We start from the raw sequence: 26,595 nt of genomic DNA, 5'->3' as shown, positions 1-26,595 counted from the left end.
ACAGATGAACTCTACAGGGGAGGATAGGGAAAGAGATTAAACAAATTATTGCAGTTGTACAACACTTTTCCACTGGACAGAAAGCTGTTATCCATCTCACAAGTGTCTGAATGACCAATTCTGAAAGCCTCACCAAAACTATCAAATTAAGAATAAAACCAAGCTCTTGAAGTTGATTTTTCTTCCCTACAGTTAATAATTTACCAGATAAATATTTGACAGGAATTCCCACAGTGCCTCCGCTTATTTGTTTCTGCGGCACCCTAAAAGCATGCTTGCTTCTCTCAAAATAGATTAAATAATATTTTGCCCCCCAAAGGTCCAGAAGTTTCTCCCTGTTGAGGACAGAAGTTTGTGCCTAGCTCTCTTCTGTATCACTAACATAGTTTTGGGAAAAACTGCTCTCACAGTGTATTCTGCATGTCTTCGAAACACTCTAGCCAAGTAGGACAAGACCTAACACAGTAATGGGATTAACAAGACAGTGGGAGGAGAGAGGGGACGCAGATGGAAAGAAATAAGGGAAGACAAAAAGATTATGCAACTACGCTGTGAGGACGCAAATTCTTTTCCGGTCAAATAAATAGAATAAAGAGAAGCAAATATTTATGGGTGCTACGGAAGAAGTACCTCTTCAAAAGGTATCTCAAACAGTGACACTCACAAGCACTATAAATGTACTCTGTATGCCAGGTTCTACATGGAATACACTGCAGGGATGTTTGCAATGAGGGAATCGACAGAGAATGGCATCAGTGGGATCAAACTATAAAAGAGCAAGTCAGATAAACAGGAAAGATTGCATTAAATTGCTTGGAGATGTAAGCATTTGAGGGTGATGCAAGAGACGAGGGGGTAAGTGTGTTTTCCCATCGATTGCCTCTTTGAATAATTGCACAACGCTGCAAAATCCCTTTTATATGTATCTGTGTCTAAAAGGCTGGAAAATGCAATTGAGCAAAGACCAGGTGTGGGCCTAGAAGGTCGGGAAGGCAAAAAGAGCCGGCAGTCTGCTGTGATAAGCCCCATTGGGTTAGCCACAGCAGGGCTCACCTGGCAGACCACAGAAGACCAGTCAGAGGGCGTTTCTGCTCTGAAGAACCACAGCAGAGCTGGCTTTCCAGGTCCCTTTGTCTCTTAAACCTCAAAAGCAGCAGGATGGGGACAGGATAGTGGATAGGAGTGTACATATGTGCATTTGTTAATGTTTCATGATGAGTTCTGCTCAATAGCCCTTTGCTGATTTCACTCATACTTACCTCCTGTTGCCTCCCACCTCACGGATGAGGACACCCAGAGATCAAAAACGTGTCCTTTAATCCGTCACACTGGCTCCTCTCTGATGGGTATGACAGGTTATGTCAGAGGAATCAGCTACCACTGTAGGAGAATCGCAAGCTGCAGATCTTTTACAGCCCTGGCTTCAATTCAATGCCCCTTTCTTGAATCCCCTCCGTGACCCTGGCTACTAATAGCAACTAGTACAAAGTGGGAGGGGAACCAAAGCCTAAATTTTAAAAGCCTGGAAACTTACTATTTCCAGACAAAAGCAACTGCCTCCCGTTGTGTCAGAAAAAAAGTAACTGACGGATCTGAAGAATTATGTCGCCTTTTTGTGATGCCACTTAATTAAGGTTATTCTGAATAACAGGAATAATTTTCCTGTAGTTGCAAAGTAAGACTAAGGAAAATGTCTGTGTACTCTTCAGGGTCTGAGATTTTTCGGTATTTTAGCCACAGGATTTTGTAAAAGTGCAGCTGGAGGACAAATTTTCAAATCAAACCATTTAAATGATATTTCTTCTACATAAGGTAAAGACTACTTTTCTGTAAGAACCAGACAGACTATTTGCCATTCAAAAAGCTATCTGAAGACAAAGTAACTTCATTGTTCTTTAAGAAATTCATATGAAACTTTAATTACTTAACACATTTGTAAAATACGCAGATAAAGTGTCTCAAAGGCACTTACAATCATGTGATACACATTTTTGTTTTCTTGAAATGTTTTCTTTATTATTGGCAGTAAGCATCAAACCTGAAATCCAAGACCAAACTTTGTTATGATATTCTTCTCTGCAGTTACATTTCCATATTGCACCTGCCCAGATCAGGTGACAATGCAAAAAATGTACAATAAGAAACCAGAAGGAATACTCATGAGCAGCGATTCAACTAATGGGTCTGCTGATTCGGAACGGCATATATTCATCACTCCTCCACAAAAAAGGATGCACAGATGTTAGATAATTGACAGTATTATTGAATCATTACAAAGGGAAAAAATGTAATACATGTAAGTTTTCAGAGAAAAATATTAAAAACATGAATGATGCTTTTGGACCTGTGAGGGGGAAAAAGCTAAACGAATGGCTGACCAGAATTCTCTCACTGAATTTAAAAAGAAGGATGTTTCTCCTTGCTCAGTGCCACAAACATGACAACTTTTGTTCTATAAATCAAGAAACAGGGAATATAAACAAGTTTACAAATTGAAAGCAACTTTTAAAAGATAAATTTCAGGTTTCTACAACACACAAAGATGAACTACAAGGAGCTTTCCTTCCTTGTTCAAATTCAAATTAACCAGCCCTTTGTGCTTCTGTTCTCGCCTCTTCTCTTTTCAAATTTCCTTCCTCGTTTCCATGGGAACCCCCTCGCTGACAAGCCTCCAAGCAGAGCAAAAGGCCAAGCTTAGCAAGGGGTGTGAAAAGGGGAGAGTGTCAAAGGGCAGAATTTGGCTCGGGAGAATCAAGATGCCAACCTTTGTCACCCCACAAAGCGGGGGTAGCCATAGGAACTAACTCTGTGGGACAGGGGTGGGGAGGAGAAGCACCATGGCCAAATTCAGGAGATGGGAAACAAAACGGGAAAGGCGTCATTAAAAACATAACGCTAGAACCTACCGTGAAAAAAAGTCTTACAAACGAAAATAATTCTAATAATACTTTAAGGACCGAGTATCCAGCTTCATGCTAGTTTGAAGTCCACATAATAGCATCAAATTAATTTATAAGAGAGCACAGAGAAACTGGGCAGATCTGATTTTCAAATTCGACACAAGTACTTAATGTTCTCCTGAAAAGATGCTGAATACTCCCCTTTGACTTTGATGGGCTCTGAAGATGTTTTCTAAATGCCTCACAGATACCTGGAAACAACACAGCTTCAGGAAGATTGCTGTTGAGCTATGGCTTCAAACATGCAGAGACAGTTTACACTAACAGTTCTGCAAAATATGGAAGATAGTCTAGTCATTGTTACTGCAAGAGCAATCTGACGGAGCAGATTTACATACGATATATTAACAGGGCATCGCATTCATATACTACATAAAAATATAGATATGTCATACTTCTTGTACCTTGTAAAAGAGACAGCAGGAAGATGAGGCATGAAACAGCTCTATAAAATCACAAATGATACATAAAGGAAAAATATGGTCCAATTGTTCACTATATCTTCAGGACAAAAAGCAGGGAATGTAAAAGCAACAGGTGGTTCGTTTAAAGAGAAAAAAAACCAACAACAGCAAATTCTTCACACAACACCTTTAACTTACGTAACTCTTTGCCACTGATTTGTGTGGATGCTAAAAGAATGTATGAGTTCAGGAAGAAAACTGATAAATTTGTAGAGCAATACATCAAAGGTTACATCAAATGATGCAAGACATCGTTTCCACCATTTCCACAAATTGCTGAACATGGAAGAACAGCCTGGGTGGATGTGTGTTATATACCTGACCTGCTCCGTACAGCACCCACTGTGGGCCACCATTGGGTGACAGAGTACCAGGCTAGAGAGATCTCTGGTCTGATTTCATATTGCTGTTCTTAGGTTCTTACATTTATTCATCTCCTCCCCAATTTCATTTCTACTAGCCTTTCTCTCACATCAAATATATTCTTTAAAAGCATATTTTATTAAAATGTTATTGTTTTGCAGGTCCAAAGTGTTGCAAGATTGAGTAATGAACTCAGTTCAAGAGCACTGAGTTCCTCAACCATTAGGGATATTTTCCAGCCCACAGGCTACTTACCTTCAGCACCAGTTTGGTGCTAGATGTAGGACAAACACTGGCTCAGTTTCCTTCAGAAAGCTGCAAAACCCTCATGTGTTTGCATCTCTTAATGACCAGGATACAAAATGGGGAATAACATGGAGGTGCACAAATGAGGCACATGTGAAATTTAAGAAGATTTGTCCTTTGAACGTTAAAAACATGCTTTGGTGAATTCTTCTTCTTATACCACAGAACACAATAACTTCACACCCACACAGGAACATTCCATTGATAAAAAAATGATTCAAATCCATAAAAGCCACCCTAAATTTCTCTAAAATCACCATGTCTTCCAAAACAAAGAAGAAAACTGCAGCCATACCAGCAAGACAAATGGTAAAATTTATGACAAATGCCCCTTGGTACTTAAGTTGTTATTTCATACTTATTCTCTTGTCTTGTCAGTCTGTTGTGGCTTTCTTTTTGAATCCAGCTGTCCTATAATTGGAACCATCATCACAACTAGAAAAAGCAAGGAAAAAAACCACCCCTTCCAAGGACCAGCAAAATAAAAAGTACATCCCAGCCAAGCTACACAACTTTTAAGTAGTTCACCGTTATTTACCTCACTGACAACTTTTTGCACAAAAAACATGTTCTGAAAGAATAGCAAGTCAAAAGGACAGAAATCTAAAGAGCTTCCAACCTTGTCAGCTTACAAGTTATAACTGAGATATCTAAATAATCTTAGTATCAGAAGAGTGTAAAGGGGGAAGAAGTAACTTGGACTAAACAGTAGTAGTGACTTGATTCTATAGCGGACGCACTAGATCTCTGCCTGAGGAGGGACAGAATCTAATGTGTGTACGCGCAGAATACAAGGTAGCTATTTCAGTACTAATATAGCAGAACTATATCCTCCAAGTTACACATACTACTAGATATAAGGCTAAGTCTAGTCACTGTAACAAATACTAGCTTGTACTACCACAGCATACAATATAAATATGTTTTTGTCCCACAGCAGCTGCATCTAAGAGAATCAACTGGCTGATTTTGATTAAGGTAGAGAAAAAACATACAAAGATAGGAACGAATGTCTCTACGCTTGTGGTAGGTAAGGGGAATGGTAAACGGTAAGACCAACATTCCCTTAATGCTCTGGCACAACATTCTTTTGCTTCTGAGTTTACACTTGCAGATACAAAGCTACAACTGACTATACCGTACATTGTCGTTTAACTATTCCAACTAAATTCATGTGTGTTCTACCTTTCCTAATAATTCCTTTTTAAGCCTCCACCAGATGCTACAGAATTAACCACAATGCAGAGCCATCTGCCTTCATGACCCTGAAAACAAGCCCACTGTGAATAGATGTTGATTAAGATGTAGATCATTCACTTTAAACTGAATCACTACATAAAACTAATGTTTTTTTCATATGCTTGCACTAAACTATTAAGGCTAAACTTCGTTTCTATATTTCCACTTGAATCATCATTAAGAATTAATCTTTTATTCAAGAAAATATGAACACGGTGACAGAATTCACCTTCAATGTGCAAGCAGTAGTTTATCGATTTAACAAAAAAAACCCCAAGCCCTACTTCTCTTCATTTTCTCTCTCACTGCTAGTCTGCATTTCGAAAATATTCACGTGGCATCTTGTTCTCATTAACAAACATAAAAGACTAAAAACAGTATTTCTGACACTATTCTCTGGAGAACGTCTGTTAGCCAGGCAAAAGAAAGTAAGGGTTTCTAACACCTGCTATCTAGCTGTGCTATTTGAGCACTGATGATCTACATGCAGAAGTTTTAACCCTTGTGTTCTTTGTATTCGTTTTAGAAAGAAGCATCTCTTTAGTACTCTGTTCTTTCATGCTGCTCTGTACAGCATAGCACTGTAATATCTGGTTTCTTGACATGCAATGATATGGCCCCTGGAGGAAAAAAATCAGAGGCTCACCATCATGATTGCTCACATTGAACAAGCATCCATTCCACCTTAAAATGCCAGTTATAGTTTATATTCCCTTTGATTGTTGTACTAGGGTAGACCATATGCTCAGGTATGATCTAGGTCCACAAATCCATTCGGTTTGCTGCTCTGGATCTGGGTACCTCCACACTGGCAAATACCCTCCTCAGTAAGTCTGTATTTGACAGTCTGGTTGTCCAAAACACAAAACACTGCATGCAACAGCAGCCTAAAAGTCCAACTTTTGTGCATCTATTCCTGGACATTACTCTGTTTGGGTTAACTGCTTCAAAAGATTTCTAGCCAAAGACAAGGTTCTTTCCCTTTCTTCCTTATGTAAGCCTCTACCAATTTCAAAGTAGGTACATACGCATAGCTCTATGCTTTATCTGAACACAAATGATGATCTCATGTGGCTGCTCTTCCTGTCCCAAGAGTCTAAATGCTTCAGCATTCATTGAATATTCAATGTTCATTCAGATTATCTTGAAGTTCACTGGACCTTAATGTGAAAAGGATCAGATTGGTGGTCCTAATATGAGACCATCTAAGACTATGTTCAAGAAACAGCTTCCTCAGAAGCCTCATTTTACAAAATTCTCAGATCATACTAATTTTTATATGGATCTACTTGGGGGTGTAACAGCTCTAGTTCTTCCCAAATTGTTCCTACCGCTCAGGATTTCACCTTTGCACAACACTCATGGCCTTTACAGGTCAAGATTGAAACCACAAGCTGATGTGTTTCAAACAGACAAGCCTCAGGTATTCCTAAAGAAAGAATTTCTAAGCAGTACATTATTAGGAACTACTTTGCTCTGCCTGTACTCTGCAAATCATCTTTGCAATTCTAGCTTTGAGACATTCTGGTTTAACAATAAAACGATCTATGTCTTTATATGGCTATTTCTAAAGTAAAAATTCAGAGTCGGAATACGAGAATATAAAGTTAATGAAAGAATAGGCTTTAATCAGCTGGTGCACAGCTTGCATTCTTATGATCATGTACAGTTCCATTGCTCTGTAGCCATCATAATCTTACACACTAAGAAGAAAATTAATCCTTACTGCAAATTAGTGTCTAAGATTAAGGTGCTTGCAAAACACCAACTGATTAAACCTACTTTTCCATTAGCTTTATATTCTTATACTTCTACGAGTTTTGGATGCAGAACTGAAGAACACAGAAAGCCAAGGAAAAGTGCCGAGATTTGGGAGGGTATAGTGCACAGTCAAGGCCAAAGAAGATGGGGGGCGGAAAGGAAAAAAGATGGAATTAAGGGGGGGGAAGAAGTTAAGGATCTTCCACCCTACATCTCCTCATCCTTGCTGATCAGTGGGAAAGAAAGAAAGATGCTTCCCACTCGTATAAAAAAAAAATCACTCAGAAATAGGAGGAGGAATGGGGCAGTACTACCTCCCAGCTCCAGGGAAGGTAGGAATCACAATCACATAAACCAAGACCAGAGAATTTTGGACACTTCTCCCTGGCCCTTATGCAGATCAAGAATTAAGAGGCAATATTCCATGTTGAGTCCAAACTCTGATTATCTGAAATCAGTAGTAATATATGCCTGACAGAAAAGCTATTTGAGAAACACCATTAAAATGAGCCACTTAATACTTGACCTGCCTATACTGGAAAAATATCTAACTCCTATCCCACACACTAAGACCAGGATGGGAATAAATATAGCTATGTCTTCTGCTGATGTCATTTTTAAGCACACTCTGGTTCTTCTCCACTTAAAAAAGACAAAAAAATGAACTAGACTCCAAAGATCACCGCTGGGAGGAGAAAAAGAAAAAGATATATTGCCACAAAAAAGAAACTGTGCTATATACACAGAAATATAGTTACCAAGGGTATGCAAATCTTGCAGCATGCACCCTGCTCTGCGGCAGGTCAATGGCATTATCCTCTGCAACAATCAGTACAAGCAAGAAACCACTAAATTTAAAATAGAGTATGAAAAATCAGGTGTCTTCACATCTGTAGTTGCATATTCTGTGACAAAGTCCATTAACTATTCACTGGCTCTGCTTCTAAATATTCAAAACTCCATGACTGGATAGTTTATTTCTCTTAATGCAATGAGTCCCAGCTGGTGAACTCTGCCATGCTGATGGAGTAGAAGCATATGAGTCAATATTACTCCTCTCCCCTTCCAGCTACCTCCCTCACATTGCAAAAAACAAATCAACTGCGGGATAACGTTATTTCTCTATTTCCCCCTTTGCATCTCCCACCTACGCACTAGCCAACCTAGCTACGGTGCATCCGTAAGTCCCCACTGCTGCTCTTTTTTGATATGCAAAATGGGAATGGAAGTTGTGAGAGAGTGCAAAGGAATAGCACGTTATCTCCTCTGCCCATATGGTGACTGTATCATCTCATTTCTGGAGCATTTGACCTCTGGTATAATCCCAAAAGACAACGCTTCTGCGTTCACCCAGAGGGACCCATTTAGCCCTCAACTATGTCTCATTCCTGTCCTTTAAAGCCTCTTTGACCCCTAGTATCATTTGTGAGGTCCCATAAAAATCAGGGTAAGGAGAAGGAAGTGCTGGCAGCATATTTAACTGCAACAAGGTGGGCAATCATCATATTAAACCACTTCTCTTCATCAGTGACAAAAGCTTTAATAGCATGCTCCCAGGCTCCAACAGGCTACCAATTTACATGTTCTCTGATAAAAATATTTGTCTACAAAAATTGCATTAAGGCAGATAAAAAACACCGCTTGCTAGTCTTATGCATAAGCAAATCCTTCAAGGGCAAAGGAATATTAAGTGAAAAAGGGACAGAAGGTAATTCTTTGTAGCAATAATAATCCAAGAGATGGGTAAACAAGGTCAGATCCCTCAGGGGGATAGGGGTAATTTAACTTCTCCATTGTCACTGCCTCATTCAGCACACGATCTATGTAACACAGCAGAATTGTGGCAGCAGCGCAGTGCAACATCATCTCAATGTCACACTATCATCATGAACACATTTACAGGGACGTTTTAACAGCATAGCTGAGACAGACTATGCTAGATGGTTATTGTAGTAAAACAACCGGTTAGCAGATTATAGAAAATTTTAAAAATACCTTACAACATGTTTTACATGACAGCACAAAGCAGATAGAAGGAATGACCCCACAGAGTCAGGAAACGCGAGGCCCCCGATGTGCGCAGCGGCTGTTGCTGTGCAGTACTGCAGGGCAGGACAGCTCCCAGCCCCGCTCCTGCCTGGACAGCTCAGCCTGGCCCCAGGGCCTCAGGAGGGGGCTCCAAAAAATACGTGCCTTTCACACCCATTATCTCATATCTCCATACTCTATCACGACTCGTGTGTTAGTCTATATTAACTGGCATTACTCCTTTTAGAAAGAAGCAGATGTAAAATGACTTGCATTACAGACTCCGCTATAGCCAAGCGGATGTTAACAGAGGTGGGACTAGTGCAACTGCTGTCTGTCCTCTATCAAAAGGAGTAAGCCCCTTCAGATATTTGGGGACAAAATAATAGTCCAGGCCCTGGAATGCAGAAAGCCCTCCCTTCAATCTTCCCAGATTAAAGCAGGCCTTGCTGATGTTGCAGAGCAGAAAGCTTAAGGCATTATCTTTCCTAGGAGTAAATAAAGGCACAGGAACCGATTACAGCATGGACCAGTATACACTAAGAGGGACTCCCAATGCAATATTCTATTTTCCTTTGTTTAATCAAGATTATAAATATCAATAGTGCTGCAACGTAACAAGACATCACTGATGATGTGACTTACTAGCCTTTATTATAATTATGAAGGAATCATATTAGAATGAAGTCTCAAAAAGGCAATTTAACTGATTTTTTGCATTTTCAAGAAGTAACAATAAAGAAGTTTTTAAGCAGTTCCTTCAGTGAAGCAATCAGTGGTATGGGAAGAGAATTGAATTTATTGATGGTAGGACAACAGATGTAGTAGTTCTCTTTTTTGCTTCACATTCACTTTCAGTACAAGCAAGTTGAATTTTTCTTATGGGTTTTATTAGGAACTGTTGTGAAAAAGCAGTACTGAAAAACTGCGAGAATTACAAGGCCTTCCTTTCCAATACACAAGATGAATCACACGGATTCTGCTGCTACATTATTTTATGCTCGAAGCAATTAGAGAGGGCTTGGAGATGAGAGATGTTTACTAGATAAAGTCACAATGCAAGTTTTAATAGACTTCATTCAATTAAAAACTTGAGCGCTCCATCCATTTGACTGCAACATTAAATAATGTCTAAAAAGCCAAATAACAAAAACTTCCTTCTTGCTAAGTACAGCTTTAAGGGGCAATCTAGGCTAATACAAGGAGTGGAAATATACTTACGAAAACCTGTGGCTTTTCATTCTTTTCTTCCTGTTCAACCCCCTAAAAAACTCTGCAATGGAGGCGCAGGCCCCTGCATAGTGAATTCAAGCTTGATAATAGCCTTGCTTCCTTGTACAGCCTTCACCATTTTTCATGAAGCATTCAGAAGGAGCCCATAGTCCATCCGCAGACTGAAACCACTGGCCTATATGCTAATTATATTGGCAGAAGGGAGTACTATATATACCCGCAACACCAATGCACCCATGCTAAGTTTAAGAATGGCTTTGGCATCAAGCTAGTGTATGAATTGCAGCAACAGAGAGTGTTTTGTGCAAGCTAATTTATGCTGTTAAGTTGAGCTTTATACCACAGAGTGCAGAGAGGTAACATTCGCTTCTCAACTATTTCTCTCTCTGTAGCAGAAAGCTATTTTGTGAAGATAAGAACAATTACACTAGTTATTCTGGCTCAGACTGAGGGTCTATATAATTACTGCTCTGCTTCCAGCAGTGGCCATAAACAGACTGTTAGTGAAAGTGGTATTTTTGACAGTTCTCTGAAATCATTGGTTTAACATGTAACAAAAGCCAGAAAAATGAACATAATGTTGGCCATTACTAGGAAGCTATTAGCAGCAAAAAGCGCAATTTTATTTATAAATAAATCCCTAGTGTGCCCACGTCTGGAGTGCTGTGCCATTCTCATCTTCATGCCTCAGCAAGGACAGAGCTGGAAAAAGGGACAGAGAAGGGTAACTAAAATTATTACAGGAATGAAGCAGCTGAATTGCAAGAAGCAAGCCCAAACAGCTGGAATACTTCAATTTGGAAAGGAAAAGCCTGGGGGATAAAACAGAGGTTTCCAAAATCACAAGTGTAGCACACGATTTAGCTGCAGCACAATATTGCACAATACTGGAACAAAAGGGTATTAAATGCAACAAGCAGGAAGCTGGTTTAAAACAGGCTAGAGAATAAGTACTTCTTTACATGGTGGCTAGTGAACTGGTTGACAGTACTGTATTCATAAAATAATTTAGAGAAATTCATTGATAATAGATCCATTAAATGATACTGAAGGGAACAGGCAGGGAGGTACCCTCTAACATCCACAATTCAGGGACTGTGGATACTGGGGAAGCACCAGAGAAACAGCCCACAGACAAGAGGCTTGCATCCCTTCCCTATATAGTACCTCCTCTTGTCATTAGCAGAAACAGAACGCTTGGCAAAACGGATCATTAGCAGGACTTTTCTTACACTCCCTAAATGCTCTCCCAGCCTGTGTCAATTTTCTGCCAAGGGGAAGAGCCTGAAGTGGTTTTTTTCTACCTAGTCACCCTCATTGGCATTATCTTCCAAGTTCTGGTCCAGTCTCCTCAAACTTTTTGCATCCACAGTGTTGTCTAAGAGTTCACAGCTCTACTGCCAGCTATTTGAAGAACCACCTCTTCCTCTTTGTTCTGACTTGGCTTCTAGCAACTTCATTTGATGGAGCCTAGTTCCTGGCTGGAAGAGACAGTGTACAGTCAACCCCTATAACCCTCTGCATGCCACTTATGATGGTTGGTGGTGGTGGTGGTGGTGGGGGGTTTCTATTTTAAAAGTAGGCTAAAGCACCCTGCCATAGTCTAACATTCCTCCTATGGGATACGTTCCATAAACCTGTGGTCATTCTTCCTGTTCTTCTCTGGACCTCTTTCAGTTCAAACACATTTTTTGAGATAGATCAAAACTTCACACAACACTCTGGCTATTTGTGAGCCACAGGATTATATAACACCACTGTAACGTCCGGTCTTTATTCCTTTCCTAATTATTTCACGTCTGATTTGCCTTTTGGCTTTCTTACTGCTCTGTTGAGCTTTTAGCTGACATTTCAATGGAACAAACCATCATAAGTCCAATGAAATAAGATGACCACCACCACTGATGTGAAGAATATTATTGCCCCCAAGACATACGTATTTATCACTTTGAATTTCCTCAACAATGTTATGGCTCAATGTATCTCAAAAGTAATCTCAAGATTTTTACAATTCTTCATTCTGATTTGACCTTAGTTTTAAGTTACTCACAACTGTATTAATAGGCTTTCTCATCTTACTGCTAGTCTTCTATTCTAGATGATTTAAGAAAATACTGAATTGCACAGATCCTGAAAGCCTTCCATGGATAATCTACTTCCAATCCAGGAGGTGACCAGCTACCTCTCCAACCATCCAACAAAACCAAAACCCGCTATCTCCACACCTCCGCAAGCCAAGTCCCTGAAGTCTTCAATCCAGTTGGTTTCATCAATTCCTTTAATATCCTAAGTTCCACCTTTCAAAGACAAAATAAACAGCTTGTAAACACCTAGTTGTTCACACTGTTATCCTATTAAACTCGCTTAGTTGCTTTGGCTTCGTTTTTCCTCCTTACAGTTAGATCTTCAAAGGTCCTCAGAACTTACCAGAACCAATTCTAAAATAAAATTCATTCCTGTTGCTATGTATTTAGTATAATTGGAATCCCTAGCCACATCCAAATAAGCCATTGAAATGCAAGTCCATAGTTCTTTCAAACAAAGCAAATTTAAGGGTAAAAATCTCTATTTTCTTCCTACAGTGAAATGCCTGTCAAGTCTGGTTCACAACTGTTCCATAGAAAGACTATATAAAGCTTTGGTTTTATATTATTTAACAAGAACAATTAAATTAAGTTTCTGTATTGTCAGGAAGAGCATTCAAAGATGAAAACATATGATTACTCTTTCTGTTCTCAGTATACAGCACAGCATATCTATCAGTGAGGATTCCCAAGCACTTCAAAAATACAAATAAATCTAATCTGCACAAATCTCTCATGAAAATTTGAATAGGCTGACAGTGAGGCTTGCCTAATACTCTGAATTTCCATCAATTTTAGTCATATCACAGAATACCAAGTAAGGAAACTCCTTAGGCAGGGTGGCAGGATAGAGAACAGACTGAAGAGGACGTAAAAGTCTTGTATAAACTAGACTATAGATAAAAAAAGTCTAAATGTGTGGTTGAAGCCCCATCAGGAAAGTTCTCCAAAGAAAGCTTAGACAAATGTCAGTGGAAATGCATTGAGTTTTTTTTTAAAAGGAGAAAATTATTATGTATAAGTCCAAAGAAGGATTTGGGGGATAATGGTAACAGTAATAAGGTACCATTATAACAAAGAAAGTGCAAGTGTAAAAGCTTGTCTGCCTGGATATAGAACAGAAACTAAATTGTTTAGTTAACTAAATTGTCTGCAAGACAACAGACTTTCTTGCAGCTGAGAAAAGCAGTACTAATAAATGAGCAATTTCCATTATTCTCATAGTATGTCTTATTATTCTCATTTTCTTCACACCAAATTTTAGGTGAGTACGAAAAGGCCATACATTACAAAGCCACCAAAGAACATAGTCTTCAGAACTAAAAATCTTCTATTCATTGTTCAGTATGCTATTTTTCTGGCATTTAGTTAAGTGACAGACCATTCAAAATACGCAGTCTTGATCTGTCTAAATATTTAAAGTAACAGACTAACATACAAACACATCCAGAGTATTTCACACTCAGTTATACTAAAATAGGCAAATTTTGTAGTCATAGAATATTTTAGTATATATTACAATACATCTTATGCAAGTGGTATTTGTTTTTATATTGAAATTATTAATTATCTTGATTTTTTCATTTTTATTTCTAACGTAAATATTTTCCTGGATTCTGTTACCAATTATTTGTCAACTAAAGGCCAAAACCATATATATTGCTGAAAAAAATAGTCTTACCTCCATTGCTAATGCTGCTGTTTGCTGGTCATAATGATTCAGAAGATTAGGCATAAAGGTGGTATTGTAAGGCAGATCCTGGCACATCCGCAAAATGATGGGCTCACAAGAAAATAAACTGTGCCCTCTTGTGTGCCCCACCAAAACATCCAAAAGCCAAAGGTAACAGAACATCCAGCTAATAGCCATCCTTCCGCACTGGGAATGGGGCCAGTTACTGAGCCCAGTCAGAAAGCTTTTTCAACTCCTCATGTACCCTCAGATTTCACTTCAACGGCGATATTTTCCTTGCTTAAGGTTCTTCAAAACTGGAATACTCTTTGTATACAACATTCTTAGCTCAGTCCAGAAGAAGATGTATTTGAGACAGACGTGAGAAATCTCGCCTTTTCTTTTCGCAGTATTATATAGCATGTATTCGGTTAAGGTATTAAAATGTTTAACCACATTCCCACACAATTGACCCCATCATGACAGAACAGCAGTCGAGTTATGTTCTTCTTTTGTTAGATAATCTAGAATAAAAAACACAACAAACACAATACAGTAAAAAGCCTTGTAATTGATTAAAGTATTTCAGCTCTAAATAGCCTGGCAGACAAATTGCTTCAAGGTCTGATGTGCAAGACTAGAGGGTCCCTTGACAAGTTTTAATCCTGGTTTCAGACTATTTCTGATGGAAAGAAAGTTGGTATGCTGAAAAACTCTACCCAAAAAGGATGGTGAAAATGGGGAATGTATTTGCTGTGACGAAAATATTTTTAGAAAACCCCCCACTTTAAATGTAACCGTGTGAGCATTACAATTGTTGACCACACTGAAACCAAGCTGTTTATGACTCAGCATCTCCACTGGTACATTCACATCGATAGCATCTCTTTAGTTGCACGGCCTCGTAACTTCTGCTGAATAATTATAAAACAAAAACAAAACAGTCACCACCACCAATAAACAAGTCCCAACTTGCAGTACTGAAGACTACTGTTCTGCCCAACAAGCTACATTCATGGTTTGGCTACTTGTGTTGAAATTTTAGTCCAGTTGTAAACAGCTTTTTTGTTGTCTCCAACCCATTTTACTCGTACACATCTCGTATCTTGCTCATATCTTATGGAAACCATCATAACAGCTAAGGATAAGCCAGAAGACAGTATTCTTTGACCACCCCTTTCTCCACACACTCTCAAAGATGGAAATTGCAAAGGTAGCTACATATGGTTGTTCTGCCAGTTCCACTCTACCTATAGAGCCAATTTAAACAGCAGTCATTCCCCAGGGCTGGATCTGCATTTTCTCAGCACTAAGGGGCTGGAGTGGAACAAGCAGAACTGGGACTCAGCATATCGTGCTCATCAACTGGGGAAACAAACTCTGAAATTGGAGGCTAAAGCATGGAAAAGGTTGACAGAGCCGTAAGACTACAAAGAGGCCCTTTTCTTGTAACAATTTTGTCTTACCGCAATTAAATTCGCAAAATTCAGTCTCTAACCAACTGCTTTTAAAAAAATTATGGTTAAAAAAGGTAACAGAAATTTAGAAATTCTGTTTGAACCAGAAAACCCCAAGTACTCCATCAATATTCCCAAGAGTAGGCAATCACAAATTTGAACAGACTTCCAATCTTGAGAGAGTAATGTTTTTCCTTAGATATTCAGGAAGGGAAATAAATTCTACACGTCAGAGAGGGGAAAAGTTTTTCCTTTCTCCCTAATGCAAACTTAGTGAGAGATATGAAAGAGTTAATTACCAGACTTCTGCTGGTATCAGCCGATCAAAAAAGTTATGCATGCACACTTTTGTTTACATAGGCCCATCTTATGGTCAGAAAAATTAAATACCATATACCTCTTTAAACCCTCATATGTTTTGTGGGTTGGATTAGATAATCTTGAGAGGTTCCTTCCAACCTAAACAATTCTGTGCTTCTCTGTAGGATCATGTGAGGCAATGTTTTTGGCTGTAGCTGTGCAAGACAGGCTGGTAAAAACAAACATGCAAATAGGAAAAAGACCAAGATGCTAAACATAACCATGTTAAATTAAGTTCATTGACAACTCGCTTTCACAGGCTGCTTACATGCTCACAGCTATTGACGGGGAATCTATGTTTGAAGCAGCACTGAAGTACATAAAGAATAGAAATAGTAAAACTGTTCCAAACCTAGGAAAAATAAAACATGACCAACAAAAAGTAGAAAAGAGAACTATCTACACCTTAAGTTAGGTGGTAGAACCAACCAACACAGCTCAAATCACAGCGTCTTGTTTATGTTCTGAAGTAAGTAAGACGACTGCTCTGCTGTGAAGAGCAGTCAACACACTGAATTTAAAAGATCAAAATTAGCAACAATATTTAAGACACGCTACATCTAACCACATCTGATTTTAGGCCAATTTCAAGTTCATATGGTCTTGAAAAGCTATGTCCTTCTCATCTAAGGAAGCCATTTCTCAGACTTATTTTTTAAGTATTTGGCACCTCTCAAAAAAACCAAAGACCTGAACTATCCCATCTTCCAGGCCAGCATTATTTAACCCTAAAGGTTTCTTCATCTTCTCACATCCTGACCAGAAGATTACAAGCAACAGACAGACAAAATCAATTCCTACTTAGTTTTGTACAAGATGCCTAATCCCCTTTGAATCTAGCCCTTTGATTCTGACATTTTAATAATAGTTCCCCAAACTCAGGAAAGGAAGCCTTTTCAGTTTGTTGTCCTCTCCAAAACACTGGCTTCAAGCATGTTTTTTTTCCCCAAACACTTTGCCCACCAACTCCAAAAGACTGTATTCAACAACTTCAGTGAAATCAACTCATAATGTGGATTAGCAATTGACTTTTTAGCACGCTCCCTGTAATTCAGGTGCCATTCCAGCAGTGATCAGTAGTTAATGCTTCATGAGAGGTTCAGAAGCAACACAAGATGAACTGTACTCACACCAGGTATTATGTTAAAGTTGGAAGCACAAACATTGGGCAAATCCAGGTCAGGATGTAGAGTCTTGGGAAAAACTCCAAGAACACTTCACACAAATCATCATATTAATGACATTCAAAGTAGAGACTCCAAACAAATCCACCCATCTTCTGACTTCCCCACAACCTCAAACTGAAAAAAACATGCAAAAACCTAGACTCAATAAACCACGGAAAGTTTTAACTGTGCAAAAAGCAGAAAAAAAATTCATCATGTCCTTTTAGGACTTTTCCATTCTATGCTCAAGATCTTATTACTGTATAGTATCATAAAGGAAATGAAGAATATATTTACGAGACCCAGAAAAGAATGCCAAATTATATAGCCTAGTCATTCAGTGCCCTTTCATGGGGAAAAAAAAAAATCTAGGTGAAATTAAGAAAAAAGACAACCATATCATTGCGAAAGGAGACGGAAGTTTTGCAAACGAGCATATAGATGACCTATTAATTGGTGCAGACAGATGAATGCTGTAATAAGCAATCTTTAGTGTCAAGATAGTTTCTTACCACAGATCCAGTTCTGTATACTCTTTGTTAAGCCTCTACATATGAAATTTTGTGGTTATTTTTATGTATATAAAAACAAAACAAAACACTTTCGATGACACTGGGGATAAAAGAGGAGGAGGGGATACCTACCCATCTACCCCAAGGCACTGCAAAAAAAACTGCGGGCAAAAGGGGTAGGAAACAGCTAGTTTGTTAGTGTGGTTACAGATTTATACATTATTTATAATCATAAGAAGTCCATCCAATTCCTGCTGTAAAGGATAGATTAAGACATACATAGACGACTATTATAAAGAGTGAAAATCATGAAATGAAAGGGTTGACTCCCACAAGTGATTTTTTTTTTTTTCCCAAACAAATTTTAAAGTTACTAAGGGAGCAATGAGAGGGAGGCAATGAGAAAAAAGTCATCAGTCTTTAGAAAGAAAGTATGTAGGTGGATTAATTCACAGTTATCTGTCCCAGAGAAATGGGGTAATAAAACAACAAACTAAACTCCTCCTGTACAAGCAAGAAGACAAGAGGAGAATGTCACCTTAGTCATTCCCCACCCAATTCTGATCATGGAGAAAGGAAAGGAACTCACTCATTGCATACAAGCACTGGCAGCGTTTCCCCAGCCCATTCCCACCCACATGAAGGCACAAAAGGAGAATACATTATTCTCCCAACTCCATTTTAATTAGTCAGTGGGAAAGAAACTCCAGTGCTGTACTCCCCTGTTCCACTTCTGTTACGTGTTAAGGGAGAACACGCTATAATCCCCACATTCTCTATTTCAATTAGGAGACCACGGAGGAAAGAGGGCACATGCTACACTCTCCCACTCTTCCATGCTCCTCCTCGCTGTACTACAGGGCAGAATGAAGAAAGACGCACAGTATCTCCTTTTGCCCTCTCCCTCCACACAGTGACACCATGACAGTCCCTGCTCCACTCCCAGCAGGGACGACAGAAAGGCAGAAACCCTTTCTGGTGAGATTCTCCATGTATATGGAGGGACAAGTCTCGCATCTCTCTCCATTTGAGTTCATATTGCATGGCAGGCTAAAGGAACTGGAGGGGGAGCTAGCTATCATGCCTTAGATTGAAAGAGGAGGTAGGGTGCAGACTGACCTAGCTTCCCCTTTTCCCTTGAAACCTCACTGTGTTGTTATGAAGGCAAAAGGAACAAGTGCACACACGGGACTAGCATCCTCTGGATTCCTGCTGCATTGCAAAGGCAAAGGAAGGATACATATGTACGTAAGGCTAGCACCCCTTCCCCCTGGGTCCCCACTGCACTGCAAAAGGAAAAGGAGAGTGCGTGGATAGAGCTAGCATCCCCTTGGGTCCCTCCTGCACTGCAAAGGGAAAAGGGCGAGGGAGGTGTGCATGGGACTAGCATCCCTTTCCTCCTGGGTCACTGCTACCGCACTGCGAAGAGAAAGGAGGGAAGTGTGGGACTAGCAACCTCTTGGGTCCCCAACGCACTGCAGAAGAAAAGGTGTGTGTATGTGGAGGGGGGAATGGCATCCCCTCCTCCTCGGGTCCCCAGTGCACTCCTAGGAGAAAGAGGGCCAGCGTGTCCCCTTTCCTTTTGGATCCACACAGCAAGGGGAAAAAGGGGGAGGGTGCACATGGGACTAACACCCCTCTCCCCCGGGCTCCCAGGGCACTGCGAGGAGAAGGGTGGGAGAATACCTGGGACTCGCACCCCCCTCCCCTTGGGTCCCCGATGAGCTGCTACGGGAAAAGGAGGGGAAATGCATGGGACGAGCATCCCCTTCTGCTGGCTCCCCAGCGCACTGGTAGGGACAGGGGAATGCACGGGACCAGCATCTCCCAGTCCCGAGGCGCTGCTGAGGGAGAGGGGGTGGATCCAGCACCTCCATGCTGTTCAGCGGAGGACAGGACTAGCATCCCCTGCCCTTTGGGCGCCCACCGCATCGGACTGGGGGACTTAACCCTCCGCTCCGCTCACTCCCCCGCCCAGAGGACGCTTCATGGCCGCCCCCCACAGCGCCGTCTCCGGGAGCGGGTGTCTCTGCCCCTGGCGAGCGAGGCGGCCGCTCTAGGGGTGAAAGAACGACATCCCTGAGGGAAAACCCCTGCCATCTTTACATCCCGCCCCGCTTCGCGCCGCCCGGGGCCCATGTCCCCGCCGTTACCTCAGCGCGGGGTCCCGCCGCTGCGGCCCCGCTTCTTCCCTCAGGTGGCGGCGGCGGCGGCGGCGGCGGAGGCAGCGGCCGCGCCTCCTCGCGCCCGACCCCGCCGCAGCGCTCACCCCGCCCCGCGCCTCCGCCCCGCCCCCTCGCGCCGTCACGCCCTACCGCGCCCCGCCCCTCTCCCTGCCGAAGCGAACGAGCCAATCAGAAGGGGCCGGACAGGTTGCTAGGTAGATCGGAACCTCCGGCCGTTCTGCCTTCCCGCCCCCCGCTGGTAGGATCTGATTGGCTGACGCCCTCCCGGGGCGGGCGCGGGAAGCGGTTGCCATAGCGACGGGAAGCGGCCTTGCGGGAGGAGTAGGCCGCGCCGCCCGCGGGCGGGGAGGAGGCAGGTGAGGGGCGGCCCGGCCCGGCGCTGGGGGCCGCGGGGGCCCCGAGCTCGGGAGTGACCGAGGTCTGAGGGGACACGGGGTGGGCGGATCCTCTGGGAGAGCGTGGGGCACAGGGGGGTGGGCAGGGGGTGCGTGGGGAGGGGGTAGAACTGCAGTGGGGCACGAGGCGACAAATGCTGTGGGACATTGTGGGGACAAACGCAGTGTGGCATGGGGAGGGGGATACAAATGCAGTGGGACACAGAGGGACAGCGGAAAGAGAGAGCACAAACTCTGTAGGGTATGTGGAGGGGGTACAGATTCAATAGGATGCAGGGAGGGAGTCTGACGGGAAGATGGAGGACCCCAGTGTGCACCAAGCATGGCCCATGCTGTGAGGAAGGGGGTCTCCGATGCACCCAGTGGAGAAGTTATAAACGCTACAGTGAGGGACACTGAGGCACAAAGCGCCTGGGGACTGCCCATCTGTCAGCACTGTCAGGCCTGGGGCCCAAGGAGATTGTTGCCTTTGGGTCCCAGGAGAGATTTCAGTGTGTGAATGGAAGGAGTGCTTAGAAATATTAACGCTCAAAGGTACAGTGCATAAAGACACCATGCAAACAGTATAAACTTGGTAAATGGGTGGAAAAAGCACTGGTATTTATGGACACAAGTACTGAGGAGCTGGGGTTTGCTACTGCCTTTTAAAGTGGGATGGGGGAAGCTATTGGGGCATCACAGGACATGGGGACACTGGGCAGTGTAACACTGTGTGCTGCAGGACTGGGAAAGTTCTGGTGGACTTTGAGGTAAGAACATCGTGGATCATCCAACTGCATAACAGAATATAAATCCAGTAAGGTTTGGGGTAGAAAGGGAAATGCTTTGTTCTCCAGGGATAAAAGGGACCTTGCTGTTGTCTTATTTAGGAGAGAATAGGTATTAGGGATCAATACTGATCCGTTCCCCTGGGTGTAATGTCATTGGACTATGTAATGTCATTGGACACAGCAGTGCTGTGACAGCTCCGGGGAGGATGTGGGCCCTGCAGGACACAAGGAGACTGATGTGGAGCACGAGTGGGAATCAGTGCTTCTGGGCTCAGAGCAGATCCTGGAGAACATCTGTAACAGGGACACAGGGGAGAGCAGTCAGGTAGTGACACCACCAGGGAGGAGAGATTGCTGGGTTTATTGGAGACCAAAGAGGGTACCGGTCCTTTGGAGCTGAGTGACACTGTGGCGTAAAGGGAATAGGATAGGATAGGATAGGTTTAGGGTAGGGTAGGGTAGGGTAGGATAGGATAGTTCCAGTTGGAAGGGACTTACAACGATCATCTAAGTCCAACTGCCTGACCACTTCTGGGCTGACCAAAAGTCAAGGCATATTATTAAGAGATTTGTCCAAATGCCTCTTAAACACTGACAGGCTTGGGCCATCAACCACCTCTCTAGGAAGCCTGTTTCAATGTTTGCCCACCCTTCAAGAAATGTTTCCTAATATCTAGTCTGAACCTCCTCTGACGCAGCTTTGAGGCATGGTTATGAAGAGAATGGTATGGAAGTTAAAGCAGCATAGCAAGGGCATTGGTAGGGGGCAATGGTATGGAGGAGCACGAGGGATTTTGGGTCCATTGGTCATTGGAGAGTATCACCTCTGGGATGGTATGTGGAGGTACTGATGCCTTGGTGGGCATCATGGAGCAGGGAGGAATGCAGAGTTAGTTATTAGCTGCCTGGGGTGAGGGGGATCGTAAGGGGTACTCAAACCTTGGGTGCACAGGGATATTTCTGGCACACCCTGGCAGGGATAAGGGTGTTGGTCTCATGCACGGCAGGGTGCACGGAGGTGATGGTGCTGGGGAGAGGCAGAAATATCAGTGGCACGAGGTGCTGCAGGTGTTTGCGTTTATCAGTACCGTGGCGATGCCATGCTCTGGGGTTTATTGATGCTGTAGCATTGGTACCACAGAGATCCTCAAAGCCAGCTGGGCAAACATCTGTGTCAGGGTCATAGAGCCTTCCACGGGACTGGGGACAACCGTGAGAAGACTGATGCGGTAGTGGGGAACACTGGCAATATCATGCAGTCGGAGTGGAGGTGTTAACTGAGGACAGGGCGTCACTATGCAAAGTGCAGGTGACAAATGTGGAAGGCTGGATGATATCAGTGCTTTGCAGTTTGTGGATTAGGGGCTAGCTAGAGGGAAAGGAGGAGCGTAGTATTGGCCTCCTTGTTGTAAATCATTGCAATTGTGCACTTAGCCGCCTGCCCTTCTCCTTTTGCCATTTTTCTAGGTGTCCCCGTACATATGAGGATCTGCTTCACATTATCTTTTCCACCCAGAGCTATCCTCTTGAATTTTTCCATTTTGAATGCCCTATAGTTTGTCCTACATTCTAGATTGTTTTTCTGTTACTGCTGTTTAAAGCATAGAATCATAGAATCATAGAATCATTAAGGTTGGAAAAGACCTCTAAGATCATCGTGTCCAACCGTCAACCCAACACCACCATGCCACTACACCATGTCCCTAAGCGCCTCATCTACACGGCTTTTAAATACCTCCAGGGATGGTGACTCTACCACTTCCCTGGGCAGCCTGTTCCAAGGCCTGACCACTCTTTCAGAAAAGAAATTTCTCCTAATGTCCAATCTAAACCTCCCTTGGCACAACTTGAGACATTCATAGCATCAATCATCACACTGTTTATTGTCGATATAATAATTTACAATAAAAATTACTTTCCTGTCTGAGCTTGAGATTGATTCAGTTAAATTCTGTTTATTCGCAACTGAACTCCTCGACCGTGCTATTGTCATCACGTGGATTAACACGATGAGTCTCTTTCTCTGCAAAACGCATCCTTAAACCTCTGAGTGTACCAGGCTCTGTTGAACCACAAAGGCTTACTGCTATAGAGATGTGGTCAAAAACATTAATAAAGCGGGTCTGCTTCTGAAGGACTTGTTTTGAGTATGGTTTGCACAAACCTCTGGAATGCCATTCCAGAGGGTTAAGGAGAGATTAACCCAGCTAAAGGAAATTATTCCAATGCCCTTAGTTAGTATGATATGATCATTATGTATTGTTAATCTTTCTTAAACGCAATCACATTTTTTTAAACCAAGGGCTTGACCCAACTTGTACTGGAATCAGTGAAAGTTTTTCTGTTGGCTTCAGCAGGATTTTGATCAGTCTTGAAATTGTCTCGCTGTTAGACAACGCCATTCATCTTTCCTGCCCTGTGAAATGAATGTATGTCTTCTTCATACATCTCAAAAAGCACAAATCTCTTGGATCCCCACTCAATATATCCTTTCATTCGAACTGTGAACCATTCCTAGGTACTCTCTGGCTGTAGTAACCCAGGCAGTTTTGCTTTTTTTTAACATTTGAGCTCTGCCAGGCTCACCTGCTCTCTGCAAACTGTAAGATAACTGCTTTGAAACAGCTGGAGATCTCTGAGCAACTTGGTGTGAAGTTAATCAAACACAACCAGCTTGAAAACACTATATATACTCATAAAACTTGGTCTTTCCCCAGTCTTTTCCCCCAAATCTCTTTTACACTGGTATTTACTATGCCTGCCACCTGCTCCCACATTGCCTTTTTATTTTTCCTAGAAGAAGGATAATAGATAATTTTTTTAGTATCATGTGCCGATAGCTTTTCCTTTTTGGGTAGTGAACCAACATTTTCCTTATATATATTTAAAGCTTGATTCCTTGTTGACCTCATCTCATGTCTCTTGCTGGTTGAATGTTTTCAGATCAGCTGAGCTTGATGAATTTCATCCCAGGATACATGAAGAACAAGCTGGAGCAATCTCTGGAATGTTATTTTGGGCAGCCAGTCCAAAGATAACGACTATTGCAGAAGAAAAGTGGGGCCCTGGCTAAACAGCTTGACAATCGCTGGTCTGCACAGTACACCAGCTGCTTTTTAATGCGTACTGAGCAAGCTGCTGCAGGCCACCTCAGTATCATGTCATAGATTAACTCTGATCAGAGTTACTCTAGGCTCTTGAAGAAGCCAGATTAGCTGTTAATCCTGCCAGGGATAGGGAGTTCAGGGTGAAGACAAGAAGCGCAGGTTTTCCTTTGGGGAACAGGTAGCTAAACTGTAGTTGGTAAACCAAGTCTCTTCTTAGAAGGCCTATAAAGAATTTGCAGTCCAATTTTTAGGCTCGCTTCATGTTACAGGTAAGGTGCTTCTAGATTTTCTAACGCTGCTGGCTCCTCTGATGCGTCCCATGAAATTCAAGGCCACCTAATAAGTAAGGGCACTGAGTCCAAGCATGTACAGTGTGCCTTTGAGGAACCCCTGTAAAACACATGCTCTAAAGTGACACTGCACAGTCCTGACTTCACCAAAGAATTCATGCTGTAAAGCATGCCGCTGAGGTTAAACTTGGGCTTGCCTCCCTCCCTCATCGTGATTTTGAGTGCAGCTGGGGAGATGAGGAGCAGAGCGGATGGTGGTTGTGTGGCTGTGCTAGGAAAGGGGTAGCAAGGGAGGGATGGCAGTCCCGGACATCGTGTACAAAATTAAAATGTTTGGCTACGCTCACCTTTTTGCCTGATGGTACCTGCCTTTGCAGCCCTGTTTACACATCGTACTTGAACATCAAGTACAATTCAGGCAGTTTTATGGCATGGGCAGCTGGGAATGTGACTTCTGCCAGGTGTGTTCTGAGTGACATTTTTGGCACAGAAGGCGCACAAGTGGGTCCAGAGGCACAACTGTCTCTTTGGGCTGCGAGCTGCTAACGCGCCAGTTCGCATAGGTGCTTTGTGAACCCAGCTGCTCCAGCACCAAGAAAGCATGTCTGCGTAGGGAAACTGGAACATGAATCCAGGGTTGGGAGTGTGCTGCAGTGACAACTGATGTTTTTGTGACTAATGTAGAAGGTTGTCCCTGAAAAACAGGACATGGTTGCCTGAACCTGTTTTTTTGGCAGTGGAGCTATTTCTCTAGCTTGTAATGTTGTATTTCTGTGCATGGAAAAGGGCAGGGGCCTTGCAGAAAAACAAAACAAAACAAAACAAAACAAAAACCACCCAGTAAGTGATCCCATCATAATGCGTATCCCAAATGCACCTACTCAGTTGCACAAGAAGCCTCTAACATTGGCCAGCTACAGAATGTGGGGCTTTGAAACCTTAGTAAGTCTTTCAGCTCTCAGTGGCTTCTCTGTGGGAAGTTAAAATTGCAGTGTGCAGACAATAAGTTATTTAAGGATCTCTAGCAAAAAAAAAGAGAGAGAGAGCTCAGACTCTTGTAATGAACTCATTTCCTAACCACGAACCATATTACATCACTAGATGCAGAGAGAAAGATATAACAGATTTTTCATTTTTTTCTTTCTATTTCTTTGATTCCTAGTAACTTAGAAAAGAAAGGGAGGAAAAACTAATCAAAAAGGTGATATGCCCAGACAGATCCTGCAGTGGGTTTTGAAGATTAATCTTCCATTGATATAGACAGGAATTTTGTCTGGGTAAGGAATGGGGGACTGGGCTTTCACGAAGATGTGTCTTGCGAGCCTCAGAGCTGTATTAGCTAGAAAGGTCCTTTTGCTGGGTGGGTTTTGAGGTGCTTGGGTTCAGGGTAGGCTGGCAACACAATATTGCAGTTACTTAGTGAATTTGGCTTTTCTTTTGTTCCAAAAGTCCTATTATTCATCTTGCCACCATGAAGCTTTAAAACGATGTGAAGTGTTTACAGAAAAATTGCCTAATAACTATATGCAGGGAACTGAGATTTTTTTTAATGTGGTAAAGAAATTACTTGGTTTTCAGGCTGCTGCAACTTAGGCTTCCAGTCTGGAAATTGAATGCCTGAGGTGAGCAATGACATTATCCTGCTGAATCCAGCTGCAGGATAGAAGATGAAGGAAAAAAGCTTTTCCTAAGTTTGGGCAAGAATTTATGAAGAAATGACTTTGTCTGAACAAAGTCGAGTTACGTGGTGTCACAAAAGGGAAGGCAAAATTTTGTTAAATGTCCAATTTACTTCACATAGAAATTTTTACTTAGAAGAGCAGCACAGTCAGCCCAAACCGTCAAAACCAATCTGCCTGAACACAGGACCCTGAGAGATTTCAGTTAATTCTGAACCATTCTGGATTTCATTCTTTCAGCTAAGTGTTACAGAAACAAATTGGCCCTTTGAGACTTGGCATTATATGCCCCTCAAAATTAGTAAAAACCTAGCTAGTGTCACTTGAGTAGATGCACAAGTTATGTCCAATTTTGAGTGCCAACAACTGGAAAGAGAAATGTTGTGTACTTTCTAGCTCACTGCAAATACCCTGTTGTGATCATTCATGCAGCAAAAATCAAAGGCATATTCAATAACATTTGTGATGGGAAGGATCTGCTTAATTATTAATTATTTATATGACATTTGTGCACAGAGGTTCCATGAGGAAATCTGGCCTTTACTGTCACAGTTACTGTGGGT

The 26,595-nt window shown here is 42.1% G+C and overlaps 2 protein-coding genes across 2 annotated transcripts in view; one reads left to right on the top strand and one right to left on the bottom strand.

Annotated features, from left to right (window-relative positions):
* Positions 1 to 19,882, bottom strand: part of FZD3 (frizzled class receptor 3) — a 60,265-nt gene extending 40,383 nt beyond the window's left edge. The window contains exons 1-2 of the mRNA XM_075144802.1: positions 19,759 to 19,882; positions 14,120 to 14,634 (exon numbers count right to left, since the gene is read on the bottom strand). Coding sequence (XP_075000903.1) covers positions 14,120 to 14,308 — 189 coding nt within the window. The 5' untranslated portion in view covers positions 14,309 to 14,634; positions 19,759 to 19,882. The remainder of the gene's footprint in view (positions 1 to 14,119; positions 14,635 to 19,758) is intronic.
* Positions 19,883 to 20,062: 180 nt separating this feature from the next.
* Positions 20,063 to 26,595, top strand: part of FBXO16 (F-box protein 16) — a 39,030-nt gene continuing 32,497 nt past the window's right edge. The window contains exon 1 of the mRNA XM_075147985.1: positions 20,063 to 20,147. The gene's annotated coding sequence lies outside the window, so the exon portion shown is untranslated. The remainder of the gene's footprint in view (positions 20,148 to 26,595) is intronic.

The sequence above is a fragment of the Calonectris borealis genome, chromosome 3 (assembly GCF_964195595.1).
Source record: "Calonectris borealis chromosome 3, bCalBor7.hap1.2, whole genome shotgun sequence".
NCBI classification, from domain to species: domain Eukaryota; kingdom Metazoa; phylum Chordata; class Aves; order Procellariiformes; family Procellariidae; genus Calonectris; species Calonectris borealis.
The sequence above is the reverse complement of the archived record's forward strand: the minus strand, read 5'-3'. Positions and strand labels throughout refer to the sequence as shown.